The 13,909-nt window shown below is 35.3% G+C and overlaps 1 protein-coding gene across 2 annotated transcripts in view; it reads left to right on the top strand.

The window, feature by feature from the left end:
* The window catches only part of TOGARAM1 (TOG array regulator of axonemal microtubules 1), an 81,604-nt gene that overhangs the window by 14,881 nt on the left and 52,814 nt on the right, over positions 1 to 13,909 (top strand). For both annotated transcript variants that reach the window (XM_067028508.1, XM_059058950.2), the window contains exons 2-5: positions 1,897 to 2,053; positions 5,007 to 5,141; positions 11,260 to 11,553; positions 12,838 to 13,100. In XM_067028508.1, the coding sequence (XP_066884609.1) occupies positions 1,897 to 2,053; positions 5,007 to 5,141; positions 11,260 to 11,553; positions 12,838 to 13,100 (849 nt within the window). The remainder of the gene's footprint in view (positions 1 to 1,896; positions 2,054 to 5,006; positions 5,142 to 11,259; positions 11,554 to 12,837; positions 13,101 to 13,909) is intronic.

The raw sequence follows: 13,909 nt of genomic DNA, 5'->3' as shown, positions 1-13,909 counted from the left end.
ACTTTCTCTTTTATGCTAACTCATTTCCCTTTCCCTTTATTTTTTTGTTTAGTCCCATCAAAGCTTATCCTGATGAAAATCATTTGACTGCTTTTAAGAGAGACCAAAAGAGACCTCTCATGTTAATAATAATTGGTGTGTCTGCAGTCTGCTTTCAAATATTTGCAGATTTTTCTACAGCAAAATGTAATTCCTGACTTCTAGATTCTTGAAAATGCCAGATTCGCAGACACATTCTCCTCTGCTACCACTGCCCCCATTATCTCCACCCCACCACCACTACCACTAGCTGTTGTATTCACTGTCATACATATTCATGTTCTGTTCTCTAAGCAGAAATTAATTATGGAGTAATTCTAATGTAAGTGTATTCCATACTGGAGAATTATTTCTGGATAACTCATGATTTTAACTGGGTTAGTGTACCTTCTTTTAATGTATCTAATCAAAAGTTGACTGTAATTGGTTTCATTTTTATTCCATTGTGTCCTTTTCATACTGCCTTCTATATAATCAGTCACAGAAATTATAACATTGGATTTTGAGAAAGTAAAGTCAGGCCTTTTTCAGCTGAGGCATTTCTCACTGGTGTTTTGGGATTAATTTTTGAAGGAGTTAACAGGTTTTTCACAAAATTTGATGAGGAATAGGAAGTTACTTGAGGTATATTTAGTAGTTTATAGCCTTAATCTTGTAATGGTCAAGTAGCTAAGAGGTTTTCAAATAAATGTATCTTTAATTTTATTGTATTTCATTGCCATTTGACACTTGACAAAGTTTGTAGAGAAGGATACCTGAGAAGTCTTATAGTTCACTGCATGTGTAGATTTGATTGTGTCTGTAAGCGCCAAATAAATATATGGACAGTAAGTATAATTTCTTGTGTATTCACTCAGTTTTTAAAATGTTTTATAGCTTTGATCAATGTGAAGTGATCCAGAGCAATTGAGGCCGTCGTTGGTGAAGAATTCTGTTCACTTGAATCATACTTTCACTTAGTTCTTTAGCTATGATTAGGTAGAAATTCAGAATTCTATCCTGGCACTTTTGTACCTTAAGGATCAAAGTGGGTATGTGGAAGAGGAATTGGAAACTATAAAGTACTAGACGTATCTAAAGTATTATGTACTTGGTTTTGACTGAAAGACCTATCATACAGAAATCTCCTAAGGGAACTGTGACATAGGTTACATTTACATTTGGGCTGCAGATTATGGATAGTAAATTTTCTCACTAAGAATAGTAAAATGGGATGCTTACAGGTTCAGTGATCTTCAATTAGCATTTATTGTCCAATGCTCAAAGATAGCATAGTGTAACTGGCCATGCTGCTGAATCAGAAATGTCCTTTTCTCTATTCAAGTTGTCATTTCACTCTTTTTTTTTTTTTTGCGGTATGCGGGCCTCTCACTGTTGTGGCCTCTCCCTTCGCGGAGCACAGGCTCCGGACTCACAGGCTCAGCGGCCATGGCTCACGGGCCCAGCCGCTCCGCAGCATGTGGGATCTTCCCAGACTGGGGCACGAACCTGTGTCCCCTGTATCAGCAGGCGGACTCGCAACGACTGCACCACCAGGGAAACCCTCATTTCACTCTTTTTGTCATTTGCTTTCTTTCCTTCCTAGCTGCCAGGTGTGTACTCTAGGAAGGTAAGGTACAGAAAAGGTTTGGGGTGAGGTATAAGAAAGAGGAAAAAAAATTAGCATTTCTATCATGGCATGAAAAAATACTGCTAGTGTACCATACTGTGTGTGGATGTTTATTTGTATCATTCTATATTTGATAAAGTTAATTTTTTTCTTTTAATCTGAATTTCATAATTAGGTCTAAATTGTGTCATATTTATTGCCAAGTAGACTTAACCCACATTTGCTAATTTATTATTCTGTTCTTATAGTTTTCAGCCAATGATTTCATTCCATCTCCAAAATTAAAGCCCTCTCAAGGAATGCCAGTCAATGATGGTTTATGTTTTAGCAGAAAAAGAGTGTCAAGAAACTTATTTCGGAAGAGTCGGGAATTTAACTCAGATTCTCTTCCTACATGTGCTGCTGGTAAGTGAAAGTTGCAGGTAATGGAAATTTTGAACCAAGTTAAAGATTCCTCTAAACTTCTTGGTTCTTTTAAGAGCTCATAGAACTTATAATCTAGTAGACAGTTCAGATTCAATAAATATTTGTTAAAGATCTGATGAGAATGGACAGTTTGACATAATTGTCTCATAAGACCGTGGGAGTGTTTCTCACTGAAATCCTTTAAGTAGTAGTGTAAGGCAATATTTACTTAATCAACAACCCGTATTTACTGAGTATATCCTATGTGCAGGTACTTTTCTAGGTAATAGGGATATAGCAGTCAACAAAAGAGGGAAAACTTTCTGCCTAATAGGTCTTTCATTCTAGTTGGGACAAAGCAAACATTAAATAAATGCAAAACAGTGTAGGTTAGATGGTGATAAATGCTATGGAAAAAAAAAGCAGAAAAGAGGAATATAGAGGAGGGGCTACTTTAAATAAAGTGATGAAAGAAGGCCGTATTCAGAAGTGAATATTTGAATCAAACCACATAGGTATCAAGAGAGAACAGCGAATAATTCCAGGAAGAGGGAACAGTTAGTGCAGAGTATGGGACACGTTTGAAAAAGATCAAAGAAGCTAGTAAGTCTGGAATGAAATGCGTAAGGGGAAGAGAAGTAGAAAATTAACTTGAAGAGATAATAGGGGTTCTTATTTTAAGGCCTAATGGGCTTACGAATGAACTTTGGCTTTTACTCTGAGTGAGGAATATTTTTGAGGAAAGAACATCAGTTGCCTTGTTTTCCAGGCTCGTTTTGGATGTTACATTTGAAATAGATTGAAGGAGGCAAGGGAGAAAACAGGGAGTCTGTTGTAATCCAGGCTAGAGTTGATGGAGGCTTCGACCAGTGTAGCAGTAAATGTAGTGAAAAGTGATTGGATTCTGAATATATGTCAAGGGTACAGTTGATATGATTGGCTGATGGGTTGTGTAGGAGTGTGAGAGGGAAGTCAAGAGTGCTCTAAGGTTTTTTGGCCAGAGCAACTGGAAAGGTGTTTAATTGCCTAAGTAAGTGTTACAGAAAGTAAATATGTAGTTCAGAGAACATGGTCACTATCATGGGCCTTATCAGACAGAAAAGGCATTAAAGAGGAGATAGTACTTGAACTGCATCTTTTGGGGATATATGATTTAAGATGTTAGAGGGGAGGTATGAAGAGAGCAAAGGCTCACATTAGGAATGGGCTTGAGATGTCTGGCAACTGTGTAAAGGCAAGATTCATTTTAGATAGTCAAAGGTAAATTGGGATGTGGGGAACCCTTGTGTGCTAGATTCAAAAATTTGAGCTTGTACTTATAAGCTGTAGGGAGCTAATAGAGATTTTTTCTGTTAAGGAAAAAAGAAGCTAGGGTTACAAGGTTGTTTACAAAATGAATAGAAATGAATAATCAGGAAAATATGACTGGATGTAAAAATAAAGAAGGGGAATAAAAATTTCAAGACTTAGTACCCAGGTATTTAGGAAAATGGTAATGGGTTGACAAAATGAAACCAGTTAGGAAGGGAGAATGGAATATAAGATAAAGATTGAGTTTGTTTTTTAGTTAAGATCCAAATGGTATCAGTTATTGAAATTTGTTTGCTATGAGTTCAGACACAATATTTAGAAAACATTGTTACCATAGGAGAATTTATAGACCTTTATGCAGTAAAATTCCATAATATTTTCGTACAAAAATGAAGTGTTATAATGATTGTGTAGTTGAATGTTTATTTAATAGACAAAAAGAAATGTAAGAATATATCCAGTTATGCTTGTACCATTACTTAGGATTTTTATAAGGCTCATGTTTTTTTGTACCATCTGGAAGTTCTTACCTAATTTTACAGATTTTAAATAACTGAGACAACATGTAATTTAATGATAGATTGAATGATATGAATTATAAGTACTATATGGATTCAAGAAAGGAAAAGATCATAGGTATGGAAGTGGTTTAAAACAAGTCCAGGAAAGAGGTTGGACTTGAGCTGAATTTTAAAGAAGAGAAGTGTTTGTGATTGGCAGTGAGGCAAGATTTCAGGAGAAAGTATAACCAAAGCATGGAGGTAAGAATTAACTTAGAAGATGTCTAGTACATGAAGGATAAAGGGGCTTGAAATCGTAGAGAAAGAATTATAAAAATCAGAATTTTAGAAATACATACAAAGGATTTTATAGATGAATAAACTAAATACCAAAGAGTTCAATATCACCTTCTTTTCTTCAGACTTATTCCTCTGCCCAGGAATAACCTTAACCAGCCACAGGAAGGGGAAAGGGATCTGGGAAATATGCCTGGATAAGCTTGGAAACTGTGCAAATGCTGTGTTACATGTTAGGAAAGAAAGAAGAGTCCTGCAGTAGACCTTTTTGGGTAGAGTGTAAATGTACTTAAAAATACTGGGAAGAAGGAAAGCCAGGTCTGGAGGAACCTTCCATGGTGAGAGAAGGGAGCATGTAGGAAGAAACTGCCTTTGTACATATTTTTCAATATATTTTTCTTTTCTTTGTACTTTACCAGTCTGTCTTCTGTCCTTTAACACCTGTCACTAATCAGATCTGCCAATAGCAAAAGCTTTATCTCTTTCTTGCTTGCCTGGCTCACTGTATATATACTCCTGTATTTATTCCACACAAATGACACCAACATTTGTGAAATTAGATGTGTTCATGAAATAAAGTTAACTTTTTTTTTTTTTTTTTTTTTTGTGGTACGCGGGCCTCTCACTGTTGTGGCCTCTCCCATTGCGGAGCACAGGCTCCGGACTCACAGGCTCAGCGGCCATGGCTCACGGGCCCAGCTGCTCCGCGGCATGTGGGATCTTCCCGGACCGGGGCACGAACCCGTGTCCCCTGCATCAGCAGGCGGATTCTCAACCACTGCGCCACCAGGGAAGCCCTAAAGTTAACTTTTGATTTTATGTTTTTCTCCTCCTTCCTTCCAAAGGCACCACTGGGACTCATCAGACAAATCTTTCAGGGAAACGTGGACAACTTGGATTTTCACAGATATGTGGTAAAACTGGCAGTATGGATTCTGACTTACAGTACCTGGGGACAACTAACAGTCATCAAGATAAAGGTTTAAATTCCAACTTTATTTGGATACAGATGATTTATAATTATTATGTGGGGTTTCCAAATCTGCCTTATGTGTTATTTTGGGTAATTATACTCATTACAGAAAAGAAAAGGATGTTGTATTTTTTTTTTAAATTTTAATCAAAATTTTTTATAACTGTTATCCTAAAATGTTAGATTTAGTAATATTGATATATATATGACTAATTAAAATTAGAGAGCTTAGAAACTCATAGTAGAGATCAGCATTTTAATACCAAGTAATCGAAAATTATCCATTAAGGATTACTGTGTTAGCAGAAGACAGTTATTTTCTGTAACAGTTTTAAATTTTAAACAATTTATTATGTCTCCTGTTAGGAACCATAGTTAGGAACCATAACTTCCTGACTAGCTATTATTTCAGATATCTTACATATTTATAAGATATAGAACAAAAGGGAGGATTTGAGGCTGGCTGTCAGTCATATGAATTTTGGATATGAAGATGTTTCTTCAATTTCTATGCTAATTAATAGCTACATCAATTATTATTTAGTAGTAGAATCAAATCAAATACTTCTAGAGATATTTTGATTTTGTTGTATATCCTTTACTAAAATTTTTTTGAGTGATAGGGTTGTACTTCTGTCTTTATTTGTTGATGAAAAAATAATGCTCATTAGAAATTAGTGAAGATTTAGTTAATAGTATAGCACTTACACTTTAGCCATCCTTTCCTCCACCCACTCCAAAGGGCCACATGACTCCATAAAGTTTTCTTTATGGTGTTATTCCCAATAAAATAGTTTATCTTTCTTAATGATATAGGTTTTTTTCCCAAATCTTGATGAGATACCTTTGTGACTGGTGATTAGTAGAAACAGAGAGGCTTCTCTGTGTTGCTTAGCCTCTTCCTGTTTTGGATAACCCTGAATGATTATGTTACTTTTGTAGACTACCTCCACTATCAGTGTTTAATCAGATCTTCAGCTCTGGTTTTTATAACCTCTCAGAATACTTGTTAGAGCAGCTACTAAAGGAATATCATGTTTTTCTAAGGTCAAGGTTTAACTTACTAGTAGTTTGTGTATGTAAATTTGTGACCACTTAAGTCTCCAATAAGATTTAGGTAGAAGTAGAGGTCCTAAGCATGTCAGATATGAATTAAAAGTAAATGATACATGATATACATAGATTTAAGTCTTCAGAAAAATGTTTTATTTGTTATATACATAAGCTAGGTCTGTTGTCTTAGAAAGTCTTCAAAAAAATTTAAGGAAAATTTGAGGGAACCCCTAAATGATTACAAATAGACTTTTTAAATTGAAGTATAGTTGATTTATTAGGTTGGCCAAAAAAGTTCATTCGGTTTTAAGTAAAAATAAAAGACACATTTTTCATTTTCACCAAGAACTTTATTGAACAGCATATTCATTAACCAAACAAACTTTTTGGCTAACCCAATACAATATTATGTAAGAAACAGGTGTACAATATAGTGGTTCATAATTTTTAAAAGTTATATTCCATTTATAGCTATAAAATATTGGCTATATTCCTTGCATTGTACAATATATCCTTGTAGCTTATTTTATACATAATAGTTTGTATCTCTTAACCCCCTACTCTTATATTGCCCCTCCCCTCCCTTCCCTCTCCCTACTGGTGACCATTAGTTTGTTCTTTATATCTGTGAGTCTGCTCCTTTATTGTTATCTTCACTAGTTTGTTGTATTTTTTAGATTCAAATGTAAGTGATATCACACAGTATATATCTTTCTCTGTGTGACTTATTTCACTTAACATAATAGCCTCCAAGTCCATCCATGTTGCTACAAATGGCAAAATTTTATTCTGTTTTGTGGTTGAGTAGTATTCCATTGTAGATACATACCACATCTTCTTTATCCATTCATCTGTTGATGGACACTTCAGTTGCTTCCATATCTCGGCTATTGTAAATAATGTTGCTGTGAACATTGGGGTGCATGTATATTTTCAAATTAGAGTTTTTGGATTTTTTTCAGATATATACCCAGGAGTGGAATTGTTGGGTCATATTGTAGTTCTATTTGTAATTTTTTGAGAAACCTCTGTACTGTTTTCCACAGTGGCTGCACCAATTTACATTCCTACCAACACTGTCTGAGGGTTCCCCTTTCTCCACATCCTCGCCATTGTTTGTGTTCTTTTTGATGATAGCCATTCTGACAGGTGTGAGGTGACATCTATGGTCTTGTGGTTTTGATTTGCATTTCCTTTCCCTGATGATTAGCAATGTTGAACATCTTTTCATGTGCCTGTTGGCCATCTGCATTTCCTTTTTGGAAGAATGTCTATTCAGTTTTTTTGCCTATTTTTTAATCAGGTTGTTTGTTTTTTTGGTGTTGAGTTGTATGAGCTGATTATACGCTTGGATATTAATCCTTTATCAGTCATATCATTTGCAAATATTTGTTCCCATTTAGTAGGTTGTCTTTTTGTTTTGTTGATGGTTTCCTTTGCTGTATAAAAGCTTTTAAGTTTAATTGGGTCTCATTTGTTTATTTTTGCTTTTATTTTCTTTACTTTAGGAGTTGGATCCAAAAAAAAACTGCTGCGATTTGTGTCAAAGAGTGTTCTGCCTATATTTTCCTCTAGGAGTTTTATAGTATCCGGTCTTATTACATTTAGGTCTTTCATACATTTTGAGTCTATGTTTTGTATATGATGTTAGAGAAATATTCTAATTTCATTGTTTTGCATGTAACTGTCCAGTTTTCCTAGCACTACTTATTTGAAGAGATTGTCTTTTCTCCATTGTTTATTCTTGCCTCCTTTATCATGGTTTAATTGACCATAAGTGCATGAATTTATTTCTGGGCTCTTTATCTTGTTCCATTGATCTGTGTGTCTGTTTTTGTGCCAGTACCATACTGTTTTGATGACTGTAGCTTTGTAATATAGTCTAAAATCAGGGAGTGTGATTCCTCCACCTCTGTTCTCTCTCAAAATGGTTTTGGCTATTTGGGATCTTTTGTGCTTCCATACAAATTAAAAAAATTTTTTGTTCTAGTTCTATGAAAAATACCTTTGGTATGTTGATAGGCATTGCCCTGAATCTGTAGATTGCCTTGGATAGTATTGTCATTTTAACAATGTTGATTCTTTCAATCCAAGAACACAGTATATCTTTCCATCTGTTTGTGCCATCTTCAATTTCTTTCATCAGTGTCTTAGCGTTTTCCAAGTATCGGTCTTTTACCTCCTTAGGTAGGTTTATTCCTAGGTATTTTATTCTTTTTGATGCACTGGTAAATGGGACTGTTTCCTTAATTTCTCTTTCTTTTTTTAAAAATTTATTTATTCATTTATTTATTTTTGTCTGGATTGGATTTCCATTGCTGCGCGCGGGCCTTCTCTAGTTGCGGCTAGTGGGGCCTACTCTTCATTGCAGTGTGTGGGCTTCTTGTTGTGGTGGCCTCTCTTGTTGTGGAGCACAGGCCTCAGGCACGTGGGCTTCAGTAGTTGTGGCTCGCGGGCTCTAGAGCACAGGCTCAGTAGTTGCGGCGCACGGGTTTAGCTGGTCCGTGGCGTGTGGGATCTTCCCAGACCAGGGCTCAAACCTGTGTCCCCTGCATTGCTAGGCAGACGCCTACCCACTGCCCCACCAGGGAAGCCCCTTAATTTCTCTTTCAGATAGTTTTTTCATGTTTGTTTTTTGGCTGTGCCACACGGCTCGTGGGATCTTACTTCCCCGACCAGGGATTGAACCCAGGCCCTTGGCGGTGAAAGCGTAGAGTCCTAACCACTGGAGCACCAGGGAATTCCCTGATAGTTTGTTGTTATTGTATGGAAATGCAACAGATTTCTGTATATTTTGTATCTTGCAACTTTACTGAATTCTTTGATGAGCACTGGTAATTTTCTGGTAGTGTCTCTAGGATTTTCTGTGTATAGTATCATGTCATGTGCAAACAGTGACAGTTTTACTTCTTCCTTTCCAATTTGGATTCTTTTTATTTCTTTTTCTTCTCTGATTGCTGTGGCTAGGACTTTGAAAATTATGTTGAATAAACGTGGCAAGAGTGGGCATCCGTGTCTTGTTCCTGATCTTAGGAAATGCTTTCAGCTTTTCACCACTGAGTATGTTAGCTGTGGGTTTGTCCTATGTGGCCTTCATTAGGTTGAGGTATGTTTACTCTATGCCCACTTTCTGGAGAGGTTTTATTATAAGGGGATGTTGAATTTTATCCAGAGCTGTTTCTGCTTCTATTGCTATGATCATAGGTTTTTATTCTTCAGTTTGTTAATGTGGCATATCACACTGATTGATTTACAGATATTGAAAAATCCTTGCATCCCTGGCATAAATCCCACTTGATCATGGTGTAGGATCCTTTTAATGTATTGTTGAACTCTGTTTGCTAGTGTTTTGTTGAGGATTTTTACATCTATGTTCATCAGTGATATTGGCCTGCAATTTTCTTTTTTTTGTGGCATCTTTGTCTGGTTTTGGTAGCAGCGTGATGCTGTCCTTATAGAATGAGTTTGGCAGTGTTCCTCTTTAATTTTGTGGAATAGTTCGAGGATAGGTGAATTGATAGAACTCACCTGTGAAACCATCTGGTACCAGAGTTTTGTTTGTTGGGAGTTTTAAAATTACTGATTCAATTTCAGTACTGGTAATTCATCTGTTCATATTTTCTATTGCTTCCTGGTTCCATCTTGGGAGATTATACCTTTCTAAGCAGATAAAACATGGTACAATGTAGTGGTTAAAAGCACAGGCTTGGGAGCCAGAGTGCCTGAGTTCATATCCCAGCTTTATAATTTCCTAGTGTGTGATTTTTAGCAATTTACTCTGTCATTTTTTTATCTCTAAAATAGGAATAGTACCAACCCCACAAAATTGTTGTGAGGATTAAATTAGTTAATACATATAAAGTACTTGGAACACCACCTGGCACATAAACGTTAGCTCAGTAAATATTAGTTCTCATCATTGTCATCATAGTCTTCATCATTATCATTATTACCATTATTGGATTAATTATCTATGTAGAAAATCCAAAAGATATACAGAAAACTATTAAAATAATAAATAATTTAGCAAGGTTGCCAAATATAAAACCTGAAAGGAAAGGTCAATAAAGCTCCCAGACACCAGCAACATTCAGAAAATGTAGTTTTTAAGAAAGATTATAGTATCAACAAAATGTGTAAGTATCTGAAAATCTAACAGAAGATTTGCATACCATTTATTATGAAAACTAAACTACTTTTTTGAGAGACATGAAAGAAGGCCTGAATAGATTAAAAGAGATCCTATATTTTAAAACAAGGAGACTCAGTGTCATTTCTGTCAAAATCTCAACAGGATCTTTTACGGAACCTGACAGGCTAATCCTGAAATTCATATGAAAGAATGGAAGACCAAGAATGGCCTAGATAATTCTAAAGAAGATCAAAATGGAAGGAGACAACATGATTACTATAGTTAACACTGCTGTGTGGCATACAGAAAAGTTGTTACGAGAATAAATCCTAAGTGTTCTCATCACAAAGAGAAATTTTTTTTTTCCTTTTTTATTTTCTTTTTATTGTATCCGTGTCAGAAGGTAGATGTTAGCTGAACCTATTTTGGTAATCATTTCACAATGTGTATATATATATATGTATATATATATATATATATATATATATATATATACATACATCAAACCATCATGGTGTGTGCCTGAAAGTTATACAGTAATGTATGTCAACCATCTTTCAATAAAACTGGAAAAAAAATGGAAGGAGACTCATCCTATCAGCGTGATGATAAATAAAACATTGTGTAACTTACACTATGTAAAACATAGTGTAAGAACAGACAAAAAGACTAAGGCAACCAATAAGAAGCACCTAAGAATAGACCTAAATATACATATGGGAGATTTATAGATGAAAGAGAAACAATGCGTGGCTCAAAAAGTGGCACTGGGAAAACTGGACTATCTATATAGCAAAAAGTTAAATTAGGTCTTTACCTCACATCGTACAAAAATATAAATGCCAGATGGAATTAAAAACCTGAATGTGAAAAGCAAAAAAACTTAAAACTCTTAGAAGATGTGTATAAATAAATTACATTCTCTTTTGTTTTATTACAGTTTATGCTAGCCTAAATTTTGGCAGTAAGACACAGCAAACATTTGGTAATCAGACAGAACGTGCTTCTTCATACTCTGGTCCAAATCCAAGTTCAGGAGGCTTCATTCTTCCATCCTATCCTCTCTCATCACCTCGAACTAGTCCAAAGCACATGTCTCTTACTATATCTCCAAAGAAGTCCCAAGATAATTCCATTAATTTCTCAAATTCCTGGCCCCTGAAAAGCTATGAAGGAGTTTCAAAGCCAAGTCCACAGCAAAAGCTTGTCAGCCAAAAGTCATCTGATCCTACAGGTATACATGATGGTAAAAATTAATACTTTGTTCAAATTTATTTGTATATTTGAATAATTACTTTGAAGTTCGGGTTGTTAGATCTTTAAAAGCTGGTAAATTGTGTTTTATTTCTCTGAATTAGTAAATATTTAACAGAATGTTAAATAGATCAAATGTGTAATATAAAATTCAATTGAAATTCTCATTTCATTTTTTTCTTATATTGCCACTTCAAAATCCTTTTTTGGAACTAAACAAATAATAATGCTTTATAATGTACATGAACATGAACAGCCTGAGAGCCTACTAACAAGTTTTAACTTTACAAATATAAAATATCATTCATATATTTACTATAATGTCTAGTAGTTACTCAACATTTATTGACTACTCTGTTAAAATTATTTTGATGTTTTTCTACTACTTGTTATTAACTAAAATATTCTTTTCTTAACAATAGCCCACTCCAAAATCATAAAATTAGCATGTTAGCTTACTTAAGACAGATTCAGTCTCAAAATAAGAAGTCTATTAAAGGCAAGCCCCATGTCCCAAATGCTTTCCTATCCCTAGCCCCTGAGGCCAGATATTTCACCTTTAAACTACCCTACAGCACAAATGTTCCAGTTTATAACCATAAGGTCAATTTAGTGCATAGTCAGCTGATTTTATTACTTTCTCTTAGCACTGAGTCTTCATTCTCTTCTTTAATTTATTTCTATATTTGTCTTTCCTCCAAAATCAGATATTGTATTGAAAGCTGAGACATTATTCAACTTGTTCTCCCTAGTGCCCAGTATTACTGCTTTGCACATAGTAGTTATTCAAGTGTTGCTTACATAGTTATATCAAGCCAAATAATTAACCCTTCTATCTTATTACGGACGTTACAAGTATTAATCATGATGATGTATATGAAGAAATTTCACGGAATTCCCTAGAGGTCCAGTGGTTAGGACTCTGTGCTTTCACTGCCAAGGGCACGGGTGCAATCCTTGGTCAGGGAATTAATATGTCACAAGCCATGTGGCGCAGCCGAAAAAAAAAAGATTCACTTGGTATATAATATTTTTATTTGATATGAAAGGATTTTGGGTGGTCCATTTTTGTTATGCTTGTTAGGGGACACTGATATTTTTATCTCATCTTAAGTAGCAATCTTTATTTCTAGTAAAATATAATGTGCTTTTTAATTTAAAATAAACACCTAATTCTAAACACTTGTGATTTTAATGCTATTGATAACTGTTTCTCAACTTGAAGTTGAAAAAAAAAAGAATAAAATATGTCTTTTTCGTGCAGGAGAAATTTCTCAAGAGAAACCTTCTCCAGTTCAACTTACACCTGCCTTGGTGAGATCACCATCTTCCCGACGAGGCTTAAATGGGACCAAGCCTGTACCTCCCATACCACGGGGTATCAGCCTTTTGCCTGATAAAGCTGATTTAAGTACAGTGGGACCCAAAAAGAAAGAGCCAGATGACATTTGGAAGAGTGAAAAAGATAGTCTTACAATTGATCTTTCAGAATTAAATATCAGGGATAAAGACTTGGATCAAGAAGAGGTTAGAACCAAATATTTTCAGTAATTTTTAAATGTTTGTAATTGTCTATAAATAATAGTTGTTATTTAAGGAAAAATCAAGTACTTTTTATCCCATAACATGGTGTCTTATTTGTAAAAATATTTTATGTTCACAATAGAAAACGTGTAAACTATAGTGAAGTATTAAGAAGAAAATTCATCACACCAAATTCCACTACCCAGAATAATTTAACATTATCACTCCAATGTCTTTCCTTCCCATATTCTGTGCATATATTATTCCTTTTCAAATTAAAAGTAAAGATAATATAGCAATATAACCATGCACCAACCCCTCCCAAATGAACAATTCGTTGTGTTTGTTTCCTACTTTTTTGTGTGTGTGTGTGGTACGCGGGTCTCTCACTGTTGTGGCCTCTCCCGTTGCGGAGCACAGGCTCTGGACGCGCAGGCCCAGCGGCCACGGCCCACAGGCCCAGCCACTCCGCGGCATGTGGGATCTTCCCGGACCGGGGCACAAACCCGTGTCCCCTGCATCGGCAGGTGGACTCTCAACCACTGCGCCACCAGGGAAGCCCTGTTTCCTACTTTTTTAATAAGTGAAACATAACATAGTTCCCTCCCCAATCCAGTTTCTCTTTCCTCTTCACTGGAAGCACCACTGTTACCATTAGTTTGTGTTTTATGTATTTATGTACTTTTTATATTGATATAGTAGTATTTTGATATATTTATAATGTATTCATATAATTGATTTTGGCTTATTTCTCGTCTTTTGCTATTGCAAACTATGCTGCAGTAAACATTCTTGAGCATGTCCCTTGTGCA

The sequence above is a fragment of the Kogia breviceps genome, chromosome 3 (genome assembly GCF_026419965.1).
Source record: "Kogia breviceps isolate mKogBre1 chromosome 3, mKogBre1 haplotype 1, whole genome shotgun sequence".
NCBI classification, from domain to species: Eukaryota; Metazoa; Chordata; class Mammalia; order Artiodactyla; family Physeteridae; genus Kogia; species Kogia breviceps.
Note: the sequence above shows the minus strand (reverse complement) of the source record. Positions and strands in the feature narration are given on the sequence as shown.